The 12,246-nt window shown below is 52.8% G+C and overlaps 2 protein-coding genes across 5 annotated transcripts in view; one reads left to right on the plus strand and one right to left on the minus strand.

Annotated features, from left to right (window-relative positions):
* Positions 1 to 582: 582 nt before the first annotated feature.
* The window catches only part of ttll11 (tubulin tyrosine ligase-like family, member 11), a 188,403-nt gene continuing 176,739 nt past the window's right edge, over positions 583 to 12,246 (minus strand). The window contains exon 10 of the transcript XR_007935866.1: positions 583 to 594. The gene's annotated coding sequence lies outside the window, so the exon portion shown is untranslated. The remainder of the gene's footprint in view (positions 595 to 12,246) is intronic.
* dab2ipb (DAB2 interacting protein b) overlaps positions 765 to 12,246 on the plus strand; it is a 170,888-nt gene continuing 159,406 nt past the window's right edge. For 3 of the 4 annotated variants that reach the window (XM_051932095.1, XM_051932098.1, XM_051932100.1), the window contains exon 1: positions 5,360 to 5,736. Coding sequence is in view for 1 of the 4 variants with exons in the window: in XM_051932098.1 (XP_051788058.1) it covers positions 5,677 to 5,736 (60 nt within the window). In the remaining 3 variants the exon portion in view is untranslated. Of the gene's footprint in view, positions 862 to 5,359; positions 5,737 to 12,246 lie in introns of those variants that run through there. The other variant, XM_051932097.1, reaches the window with a different exon arrangement.

A 12,246-nucleotide genomic window follows, 5' to 3' on the forward strand; every position in this document is an offset into this window, starting at 1 on the left:
CTTTTCAGACATGAAGGGGCCGCCCACCCACTGGATTTCATGCGGCCATCCATTTAGTGAGCGCACGGTGTGGACCCCCAAGTTCTGCATTGTGACGGACGGCCAGCTGGTGCTGCTTGACAAAGAGGAGGTACGTGAGCGGGCGCGGCGACTGGTGCTGGTCACTCTGCTCCCCCTCGTGGTCATTCTCTCTTTTTTTTGTCCATTTGCACGTTTTTTTTGGTGTTTCGCTCCGTCTGGCATATGTAAGGCGCTATAAAGTGGTGCTGGGGTGCTTGGCTGGAGCCCATGGCGGCCGTCACTGTGGGAGGCGACTGATGACAACGCATGAAGCCCAGGCCATCGACAGTGGACACCACCACCATGGACATCAGATAGAAGACCATCAGAGGCCGCTGTTGGATCACTCGGACCATGACCAGCCTGCCCTCACTTTCAGGGTGTCTTGTAGTTGCCGGCCAGTAGCGCGATGTCCGGTGAATGGTTGGCATCTGATGTCGTGATGTCTTCACGGGTGTGCTTCTTGTGATGAGGCCCTGCTTGCATGACGTGTGACAAAGGACCCTAGATGAGCAGCGTCCTGTCATCGTCATTCTCCCAGTTCCTCGTTGTGGGCGGCACTGCCCGACGTCAAGTCGGCAAATACCCACAGTCGGAGCGTCTGTGTGATCCACACGTCCTCCCGATGCCAGCTGCCATTTGCCACTCACGTCTTGTCACTCTTCTGCCTGCAGATTCCCCCGCTGCTGCTTCAGGAACGGCGCGCCGAGACATGCAAGGCGAGGTTGCTGCGCCGGACCATCAGCGTCCCTGCGGACAGCCAGATGCCCGAGTGCCAGGCAGAGCCATCGGGGGACAACAGTGAGTACTGAAAAGCCTCGCGGGCAAGGTGGTGATGTCATTGTGAGGAGGTAATTGGGCCTCGGGAGGGGGGTGGGGGGCAATGCCAGGGCGTCCCTTCTGCTGTGGTGGTCTGCCAGTCAGATGTGGTTGGACCACACGTGGGACTTGCATGTACCCAGGGGTCTGGCGGTTTTGAACTTTAGTAGTTTGATTGTATTTGGTGTAAGTGACCACAGCATGAGTTAGTGACAGTGACACACTCAGCGGTGGCATTGCTTTGTTTTGGTTGAATAAACAGCTGGAGTCGCATGCCAGTGTATGATAAGCTGCTGCAGACATCAAGTTCTTCTTCTTCTTCTTAATTTAGTGGGAGAGGGCTGACACTTAGCGGCCCCCTCCAGCAGGTCAGCAAGTGCGGGTGGTCCTTACCTGAGAGGACGTGTTGGCTGGACAGCTCAGAGGAAAGACCACCTGCCTGGCGTCAGAAGGGTAAAGATGGCCCAGTGCCAACCCATGATGGAGACATGTTGTGACGGTCAAGCCCCCTTAAGGGAGGTGAAGGGGACAGCAGATTGTGGCAGAGGGTGACACCCTCGTGGGCCAGGTTACCCACATGGCATCAATGTCACTTGTGCAAGGCCAAGGAGAGTCCATCAGACTGCACATGTTCTGTCAGTGGGTGGCACTGTCCAGAGGGGCAGGTGACTGTGCCACCTTGGCTGCCTGGCTGGCCATTGTCCTCATGTGTGTGTCAGCCCCCATGAAGTGCTGAGAGTGCCATTGTGATCGTCACATGATGCAGGTGATTCCAGGGTGTGCCAGTTTGGTGGGTGGTCAGCTCTGTCATGCCAGCGGGGACGCCATTCAGGCGCGTCTGACTGACCCTACGTGATGGTGGCTCACTTGTTCTCGTCGGTCAGAGGGGCTCGGTGCTGGGAGCTGGCGATACTTGTGTGTGCGTCCTCGGGTGTCCAGCACCTCATTCACTAACCTGTCCTCCTGACCCTCACACTCACTAAGTGGCCTTTTGCTGTGTCACTCTTGTCCCTCCCAGACTGGCTGGCGTTTCTTTGCATTTCTCCATCTTCAGTCCGTCGGCCGAGCCCGGGGCTCCCAGAGGTTTTCTTTCGTTTCCTTTATTCTGTTTAACCGGATGCCCCGTCCATGTCTTGATCCCACCTTACCTCTGGCCAGGTCTGTTAGGCACACAGGGGGCACCCCACAAACTAGGACCCTACTTTGGATGGCATTTAACATCCTCACTGTGCAGACTGGAAGAGTCGTTCTGCCATCTGTGTGCAGAGCTCTGCCCAAGGTTGTATGTGCTCACTTGGCACCAAAGGCTCGGCCACATCTGTCCAATTCAGGGTCATCATGACCCTGCCCCGGTGGCACTGGGCACAAGCCAGGACACAGCCGTGGATCAGTGCCAGTCGACAAGTGAAGTTGGGCTCTGGTCAGAAGGCTTCAGGACATTTCACACCAACTCTCTGCTCTGCTTCTGGGACATCACTTGGATGACAGAAAGCCCCCCATCTTGTGGTGTCATCGCCGGACTCACACACAGCGAACGGGACACGTGCGGTAGGAGTTCAAATCTGTGAAATGGGTGCAGCGCCCGGCCTCCTCCTCCAGGTGGAGCTCATGTCGGCTTCACACTCACAGATGTGACACGCTGAGCTCGACGGTGCGGCTTGCGAGTCACAAGTGGGGACAGCGCTGGCAAGTCCTTGACACCACCTTTATTTGATATAGCGCCTTGGTGAGGAGGCACTGCCACCGGCAACGGTTGAGAAAAGGCACAATGTCACTGAACTGTCACATTGGGCCCTGCGTGTGTCCCTGAAGGACTGGCCTATTGTTCTTGATTCTCCTGAGCTGCCACAGGTGTCCCCTCAAGCTAACAAATGTGGGATGTTAACAGAAAGGACATTTAATACACAGCCAGATACATAGGAATGGCGCAATACAGAAGATGTGATAAGCAAAATAAGATATGGAGGACAGAGTGACGCGGAGAAAAGTCCAACATTGACTACGGTATGTAAGAATTACACCATATGATAGATAGAGAGAGAGAGAGAGAGAGAGATGTGAAAGGCACTATATGATAGATAGATAGATAGATAGATAGATAGATAGATAGATAGATAGATAGATAGATAGATAGATAGATAGATAGATAGATAGATAGATAGATAGATAGATAGGTGAAAGGCACTATATGATAGATAGATAGATAGATAGATAGATAGATAGATAGATAGATAGATAGATAGATAGATAGATAGATAGATAGATAGATAGATAGGTGAAAGGCACTATATAACAGATAGATAGATAGATAGATAGATAGATAGATAGATAGATAGATAGATAGATAGATAGATAGGTGAAAGGCACTATATGATAGATAGATAGATAGATAGATAGATAGATAGATAGATAGATAGATAGATAGATAGATAGATAGATAGGTGAAAGGCACTATATGATAGATAGATAGATAGATAGATAGATAGATAGATAGATAGATAGATATAGATAGATAGATAGATAGGTGAAAGGCACTATATAACAGATAGATAGATAGATAGATAGATAGATAGATAGATAGATAGATAGATAGATAGATAGGTGAAAGGCACTATATGATAGATAGATAGATAGATAGATAGATAGATAGATAGATAGATAGATAGATAGATAGATAGATAGATAGGTGAAAGGCACTATATAACAGATAGATAGATAGATAGATAGATAGATAGATAGATAGATAGATAGATAGGTGAAAGGCACTATATGATAGATAGATAGATAGATAGATAGATAGATAGATAGATAGATAGATATGTGAAAGGCACTATATGACATATTGATCAATCAGAAAGGCATTAATACAATAGACTGCGGTGGGTTGGTACCCTGCCCAGGATTGGTTCCTGCCTTGTGCCCTATGTTGGCTGGGATTGGCTCTAGCAGACCCCCGTGACCCTGTGTTCGGATTCAGCGGGTTGGAAAATGGATGGATGGATTAATACAATAGACAAACAGACAGAAAGAGATCAATTGATCCATCAATGAAGGGCACTATATTAGACGTGAAATGCCGTTGGTGTTAAACACACAGATAGATTTGATCAGACCTACGGAACTGATCCATTTAAAGGCGCTATATCGTAGATGCATAGACATACAAGGCACTCGACGACAGAGTGACATGAATGGAAGCTCAAGATGGCCGCATATGCAGCACGTAACGGACGAGCAGACCCAGATGTGCAGCACACGCACAGCACAACAGATACATAAACACAGCAGCTGGATGTGAAAGGCACTCTATGGCGGCGCGATGCTGACTGACACCCACGGTAAAGGTACCGTAATTACAGACATACAGACACAGACAGACAGAATGCAAAGGCGCTATATGATAGGTTTGTATGAAATGCAGACTCTGATAGGTAGGAATGGCAGACAGATGTCAAAGGCACTATATAACTGAAATGAAAGGCACCATATTAGATGTGAAATGCACTTTATGACTGACCCACGGACAGATGTGTCAGGCGCTATATTATATTTTATCCAGGTAGGGACGTTCGCTTACTCCGGCAAAATGCCCCCCGACACGCCATGCCCCCGTTATTTATGTCAGTTGTTGGCAGTAAAAGCCACCAGGTTGTGCCACCTGTGCCCGCTCAGTGCCGCCCAACTGCCGCTGTTTTGACGTGATTTAGTGCCCAGCATTCGCGGAGCCTACCGGCTGACGTCACGCGCTGTTTCGTTACTTTAAAGGCTCCCATTAGACGTGAAAGTGGCACACGCTGACTGGTGACGTGGCTGGCTCAACATGATTGATAGTGGCAGACCCCCTACCCTCCTCTCTGCCTGTCGTGATGGTCCATGCGCTGTGTTGTGCCCGACGTGGCGATGACTCCAATGGCACTTCAGAGGTGGACGAGCCCCCTTTTGTTTCTTGGCTGCTCTACGCACTCAGAGATCCCACTGAGAGGCGTCCCGTCCGGGGTCTGTTCCAGCTTTGGATCCTTGTGCCCTGGACGATCCGCGGATGTCTCGGTTGTATACACTTAGATGGACTTGTAGAGGTGGCTAAAGTACTAAACTGGCACACATTAAACTGGCATGGTGGGCGGTGTGGCGTGACTCTTAAAGAGGACACCAGCAGCCAGTTCCCAATTCACTATAACCCCCTCTAAAGTCACGTACCTACCCGCGCCCCCTTTGAATCCCTGGCACCGTGCCCCGATTTTGCCAGTCGCATTCGATAACGGAGTAGTCGTGAAAGCAAACGAAACGTCTCAATTCGTTTTAGAACTGGTCAGAAGAGCTCCGCGACCGAGTATAGCGCCCGCGGCTCGGAGGACGACGGCCGGATTTGGGGGTCGCTCGTGTCCGGGGCGCCGGGTCACATGCTCTGGCGTCCGCCACGCCCCCGTTTTTTTTTTTTTTTTTCTTTAACTCGCCGCCCCGATCGGTGACGGCCGACTCCCGCGAGTTCGCCCACCAGTGGGATGCCAAAGACTCGAAGCACATGACGACACGCAGCAGTCCGGGTGCCAGTCAGCCCTGCCGATACGGGACTTTTGGATTTGTGCTCGAAGAGGAGGCTGGCATGTGGAGCTCAACGGGAGCGCGTAAAGAGACCGAGTGACTTTAACGTGTGAGGAGCAGCCAAAAAGAAAAAAGAGAGAAAAGAAAAAGAGGCCGGCGGGCCGCCCGAGCGGCACGAGGACAACAAGAAGCGGCGGCTGCGATGCTCGGATCGCCCGGGACCACCGGAGGAGTCGCGCGGCTGCCACTCAGCGCATGGAGCCGCGCGCCCTAAGCGTCTCGTCATGGACGCGAACGAGCCGCAGAAGGCGCCGGGTAAGAGAGCCGCCGTCCCTACCGGGGAGGGGCTGAGTGGGCGGCCGCGAGTCGGGCGGCTCTCCGTTCTTCGTCGTTTTGTCTCCGTGTTTGCTCAGCACTTCGGTCCGCCGACGTCTCTCTTCACGGAAATCAGCGCGCCCGGCGGCTCTGCAGTTGGCCATTCGAAGGGCGCGTTGTCGAGCTGACTTGTGAAAGGCGCTATAAAAGCCGCGGCCAGCAGATAGAGGGCGCACTCTCGTCTCCTGTTTGTGGCGCCTTGGGGACACTTGGGGGGTCAGTCCCAGCACTACTGAACAGCGCCACTGGTTGGGTGCCCGCTTGTGAGTCCATGCTCAGGAAATGAGGCAGGGTGAGCCACGCAACATGGGCACCGGGTGTCAAGGTTGTCCTGACGAGGTCCTGGCCCCATGCCTTTAGTGGCATCGTGAACATATGCAGTTGGGGGATCAATTCAAGACAATGTAAGGCTCACATGGAGCTGGCATCTCTCCTGGCATGCCATTTTGTCAATTACCCGGTCACTGCCACAGCCCTCTGCTGAGTTTCCTTGTTACATCTCCGTCAGGTGAGGATCGTCACCTTACTTCCACGTGTCAAGTGTCATTAAAGGACTACAGGTTGGCTGAGGAGTCGGCAGCCTTTGGAAGTTTGCCAGCCCAGCCAGGATCAGGAGGGGGGTTGGATGGCAGGTTCTGATGGCCTTTTGATGACCTAATAGGGTGACCCGGTGCCATCCCAGTGCTCAACCTTGTGCTGTATATGTGTGACACTGGGCTGGTCCCCATTATGGCTACTTTTCCTTAGAAGTGACAGGTAGCCCCATGTGGCGCTGGTACACTGGCACATGTGACATGGTGTGCCAGTCCCTTTCATCATTTTCTCCACAGGGCGAAGAGTGGCACCAGGTTACACAACTGGTGTTTGTACTGTGGACTGCGATGGTGGCTTTGGGCACCAGGAGGCAATTCTTGCAAGTGGTGTGGCATTGTTTTGAGCAAATGGAGTGCCTTTCAGTCTGAGCTGCATTCCCAGGTTACTTGACCAAGGCACAAAGATGAAGTGGGTTATGGCGTTGTCCTGGTAGTGCACTGGCATCAAATGAGAAGTTGGTGAATGGGGCGGGGCTTCAGTCTCATGCACACTTGTGGAGACTCGGGTTTAGGATGGCAGGGAGGTAGGCATCATGTGGAACTGGAGACTGGCATGCATGCCTCACTTTGAAGCCCCGGAGCTGCCCATCCAATAATGGGTCTCGATGGTCTACCCGGGGCAGTTCACCGACATTTGAGTGCCCTGTTCTGCTGAAACCAGAATGGGCCAGAATGCCATGGTCCACTGATTCACTTTTATAATGCAGCAGTGCTTGAATTATGAGTGCCCTCTGCTGGCGGCCAGTGGCACCAGTTTGATAGTTGCTCTATTTATCTCGTCAAATTCTCAGACCCTTCAAATTCCAGTTGTTGGGTCAGTCATGTGAAGAAGCACTGGGCACAGGGCAGGGGAAGCTGCCTTAGCCGTTCTGCCTCGGTGACACCCAATTCAAAGCCCTATGTGCATGGCGCTATATAAACGAACATCTCACTAACGCAGCCTTGAAGGTGGTGTGCGAGGACTCCATGATGAGTGTCCCCCTTTTTGGGCAGTGATGGAGTCCACCAGGAAAGCTGAAGTTCTCATTATGTGCCTGTCCAGTAGGAATACGTCGGCTGAGACTTGGACACGACTCCAGAAACGGTTACCCCAAAGGTGCCCACTGAAGAGATCTAATGGGTCATGGAGATGTTTAAGTGGAGGGGGCACACTGCTGCCCCTCTGTGGACAGGCAGGATCCAAGTGCTGGGCCTCAGATTTGGGCATGAGTGGGCACTTAGTAGGGCCCCCTAGTGGTCAGACATGACTGGCACCTGGTCCTGCTCAGCTGCAAAGGGTGCACTATATAAAGTAAACATGGTACTTTGCCATGCCCGCTACTCGACTTCTCATTGGCTGTAGGGTTTGGGGTGTGCCCTTTAATGGATGGCACACATTGCCATGGCCTTATGAGTGAAGTTGGCTGCTTCTTTGCCTGGCCCAACTCTAAGTTCTCTGCCAGTCCGGGTACAGAAAGGATGGCGAGCAGTGACGTGACTGTAACTCTAGATTTGGTGGAATGCTGGCGAGGGCTCACGAGAGCACCACGTGCCCGCATGCGGCTTGTAAAAAGGTCAGCTGAGAATCGTCCACGGGCTGCTAACTTTGTGCATGTCACAGCCTGCTGCTCGGTGGCCGTCACTGTGGCGGTGCCCGCACTCGGGAGACTTCTGGCCTTTTTTCGGACTTTCCGTCTCTCCCTGCCAGGCTCATTCACCACGGCGACGTCGTTTGTTCCTCTCGTCTTTGTCTGCAGTCATTCATCTTGCACTGTCGCAGCTGGAATGAGTTCCAGAGGCTGGGAAGAGGCCAGGCCTTTCAGACGGCGCTCCGAGTGCCTCCCTCGGATTGGCTGCTGGTCGGTAAGGAATTCAGCTGCCCGCGGGGGCCGGAGCTGGGAGTAGAGCTGGAGTGAGCGAGCGAGCGAGAGAGAGAAAGAGAGAGAGGGAGGGAAGCACGTTGCCTGAGTCTGCCCGCTTGGCGTCGGGTGCTCTGCTGAAGCGCGGACCTCGAGACAGCAGTGGGACCTGTTTGGGCGCAATGGGGACCCCCGGGGAGGCCAGGAGGACACCTGCGTGAGGCCCGGGTAAGGAATTGCAGCTCGGGCGTCGCGCCAGGCGGCTCTCCTTTACTTCGGAGGCTCGGCTTCCCTTCACGGCCACTTGGTGTTGTTTGTGAAACTCCGGCGCCGTCGGTTTTGTGCTGCTGGCGACCTGAGGGGTCAGAGGTCACGCGGTGCCCTGCTTTGTTTGGAGTTTGTGCTGAGTTGGAAAGTCGAACTGCTCAGGGAACGAGAACTGCACGGGACAGGGGGCTGAGCCAGTAAACTGAAGCCCCCCATGAGGTAGAAGAGAGGAAAGGCACTATATAGCCCCGCCTACTGCAGGTAAGGCCTCCCACATCGCCGCGCATGCTGTGGGCATCCCGGAGTACCCCGTGTATCGTGAGGAGTAGAAACCTGTCCTGCTGGCCGTGGTGACGCTCACTTTTCACACGACGTGTGCCCTCGCCACCCAGCTAGGCTGGACTACAGATTTCTAAGAGGAATAAGTAGTCCGAGTGTGATGAGGGAGGAAGAGCAGGGAATGGCAGCGTGTGTTTGAATTGGGGGGCACAGTGGCCCTGGGGGTCTGCTGTCCCACTGCTGATCCTCTTCTCTGTGTGTTTGCTGCCCGTTCTTGTCGTGTCACCTGAGGCTTTTCTTCCAGGCACTCCAGCTGCCAGCTTGGTGAACTGGTGACTTCAAGTTGGCCCAGTACAGGCATGACTGGGCGCTGCAATGAGCTGCCGCTGCGTCCAGGGACCTTTCCTGCCTTGTGCCATTCTCTGCCAAGATAGGCAACGGCCCTCCTTGACCCTGAATTGCATTAAGTGGGTTCAGGACTGTGATGTCAGACTTGGGGTCCCACAGGCTGTGGCACCCCAAGTCTCTGCTGTGTTACCATGTGGAGTGCCTCTGTCATTTTGAGGTGGACGCTCGCATGCTGGGATGGTTGTACCGGTGGGCACACGTTCCACCGGCCTTATGGGACTGATGCTGTGTTGGGTGCCCCCTTCACATCACCAGGCACTCTGCTAGGGCAGCTGACCAGACCCCACTGACATGCCAAGAGTTAGTTGATTTTTCTTAAATGATGCACCCACCAGCGTGTCCGGCCTGATCTCCACAGCGCCCCCCACAGGTTGATTTACCCGATGCCCCATTCATTGAACTCCACTTGACGTTGTTGTGTGGTGGATGCCGTAGTAAACTGGCACTGTGCCTACAAACTGGTGCATATGCCAGATCACCCAAAGAGTTTTGTTTGCACCGTCCACCTGTGTGGAGTTGAGATGGTGAAAGACTTGGGCAGTGCCAGGACAGCTAAGTCATGAATTTGAGATGCCCTGATGTCAGATGTGCCCACATAATACGTTGAAGCCCCATGGTTGGCTCTGCCCAGTTCAAAATGAAAATGGGCATGCATGGCAGAACTGACCGCGTACAGTCTTGTGCACACCTGGCTACTTCCTGCACCCTTGGCCACTGAAAGACAGCAGCCGCCCACTTCTGCCAGAAGAGCTGGAATGAGAAGGTGGGTTCAAACACAGGCGGAGTGGCATGAGGGGGCAGAAGGAAAAGTGGCACATGGCAGATGTTTCAGGCCAAATGACACGTGATGCTGCTAGAATGACCAGGCAGGTGTGGTGCCGCCCTTTCAGGATGCCTCCACAAAACGTGTGTGGGCACGTGGGCAGCTCATCGTGGGAGAAGGAGGTTTTGATTAAAAATTAAAGGCCCTTCTATAGCATCGAGTACATATGGCGGCGGCGGCAGCGTCGTCGTGAAATATTTATCACGGGATTATTTGGAGTGAGTTTCAATAATTCATATTTCTGTGGAATAATTAGGCGAGCGGGCGTCATTTACAAGTTTAATCTGATGGCTTATAAATCAAAAAAGGCAAAGTAAATATTTATACCAAACTGGGCTGGCATGAGGGGCCTCGTCCTCAAGTAAGTGGCAGAAAACGGGGTGGTCCTGTCCTTCCACTGCTTCAGTTTCTTAAGCTGCCTCGTCTGATCTGACGGGATGCTATAGCAGGGCACTGGACCCCCTTGGATCGCTGCCACTGGCACCCCTGGATGCTGTTGACTCCCTGGCGCTGACCTCAGTGCTCGAGTTAAGCAGAACTTTCTGGACTTCCTGTGGTCATTCAGCACCACTGACCTGAGGGGACTAGATGTTGGTCTCGTTCTTTCTCGACTTCCTGGGTACGTTTTCTGCACATGATTGGAGTTGTTTCGATGGGATGGCTACTCCTGGGCACCGCGACATGATGACGGTGGTTTGCTGCAGGCCTGGCATTTTAGCGATTACTTGGTAACGGACAGATTTCTTCCTGGGCTTAGGTTTAAGGTCCTTTCGATCAGGACATGGTGGGCTGCTTGTTGTCACCTTTAGGCCACCTTCACGCTGCTGGAGAGGTCCTAATGAAGTGACGTTTGGGTTTAGAGCTTGCTGGCAGTTCGGCTGGGTCATGTGTCATCTACCTTTACTTCATTGGTTGATTTTTTTGACTTAGAGGGCAATTACTTTTTCACAGGCATTTGTGAACCACCTGAGGTGGTCATTTAAAAACTGGGCTGCGTTTACTTGGGTGATCTTTAATGTTACATGAAATTTATTTGGAGACCAGAAACAGGTAAGTGTGCTGAATTAGCCAAAGCAGAGATAATCAGGATGGGGGCAAATACTTTTTCACAACACTGTATTTAAAGCGAAGTCAGTTGGGTGGTCCGCCATCTTTAAGTTGGAGATGGCGGGATGTGCAGCAAAGAGGCTATGAATCTCGGGCGATGGGCGTCCCCAGTGATGAGTGGGCACTTCAGTGGGCACCTCAGTGCCAGATCACGATGGCTCACTCAGATGCTGTCATATTAATAAATCAGCAGTTCAAAGGTGGTGCGATTCACTGCCCAGCTCGCTGCTCCCCTCCATGAGCCTCTTGCCCTGCACCTTTAAAGTTAACGCCAAGTCGCCAAACTGTGTGATGCCAGCTAAATGCTCTCAAGGGCCTAGTGGCAGGCGGCCTGGGTACCTGCTTGCTTCCGGAATGTGATTTGTAGTAGAAGTAGAAAGCCTGGGCAGAGAGGCCTTGGGCACTGTCAGGTGCTACATCGGTTGGCACGCTAGGAGCTCCGTGGAGTTGGTGACAACCACCTCATTACGGACTGACATGGCCATCACATGTGCCAGTTGGCAGGCTGCAGCAGGACAGATGGGTGATGCCTTCCCACTGTCTAGACGGCCGAACCAAAATGCACAAGTGGATCATTGAGTCAGGTGGCCATGCCATGTCCAGGCCTCGTTCAGGTGGTCACTTCACAGGCTGCCGGGCATCAGCACTGGAAGATCTGCGTCAAAGGTGACCCCAAGCGGGGTCAATGATGGAGGGCATTAAACGTCTGAGTCTGGAGGGCCCACCTCAGTGAGACTGCACTGCACCTTACTTGAACTACATGGCTTATGCCAGTCCCCGGCTCACCCAAATGCCAATGAGCTGAAGTGGTGAACTGTGGTCCCAGTTGACCCCAGTCAGCTCCAGTGGCATCTTATGTGCCAACTCTGCTGACTTCAGCCCCTGACTTAACCCTCTATTCCTGGCCACACTTTGTAGAACTCACCAGTGTTCTTCACTACAGAGGTGCCCCTTCATTGGAGTGCCATGCTGCGAGTCGATTCTGTCACATTTCCACAAGTTTTTTCGAATCATTTCCACAAATGGCGCTGTCCCCTATACTTGAAGACGGTGGCATCACACTCGTGATGTTTTGTCAGCCCAGACCCTTGCTAACTATCCCGTCCCCTCCTCATGCCAGTGTTATCCAGTGTGG

This window comes from Erpetoichthys calabaricus, chromosome 9, assembly GCF_900747795.2.
Source record: "Erpetoichthys calabaricus chromosome 9, fErpCal1.3, whole genome shotgun sequence".
Classification (NCBI taxonomy): Eukaryota; Metazoa; Chordata; class Cladistia; order Polypteriformes; family Polypteridae; genus Erpetoichthys; species Erpetoichthys calabaricus.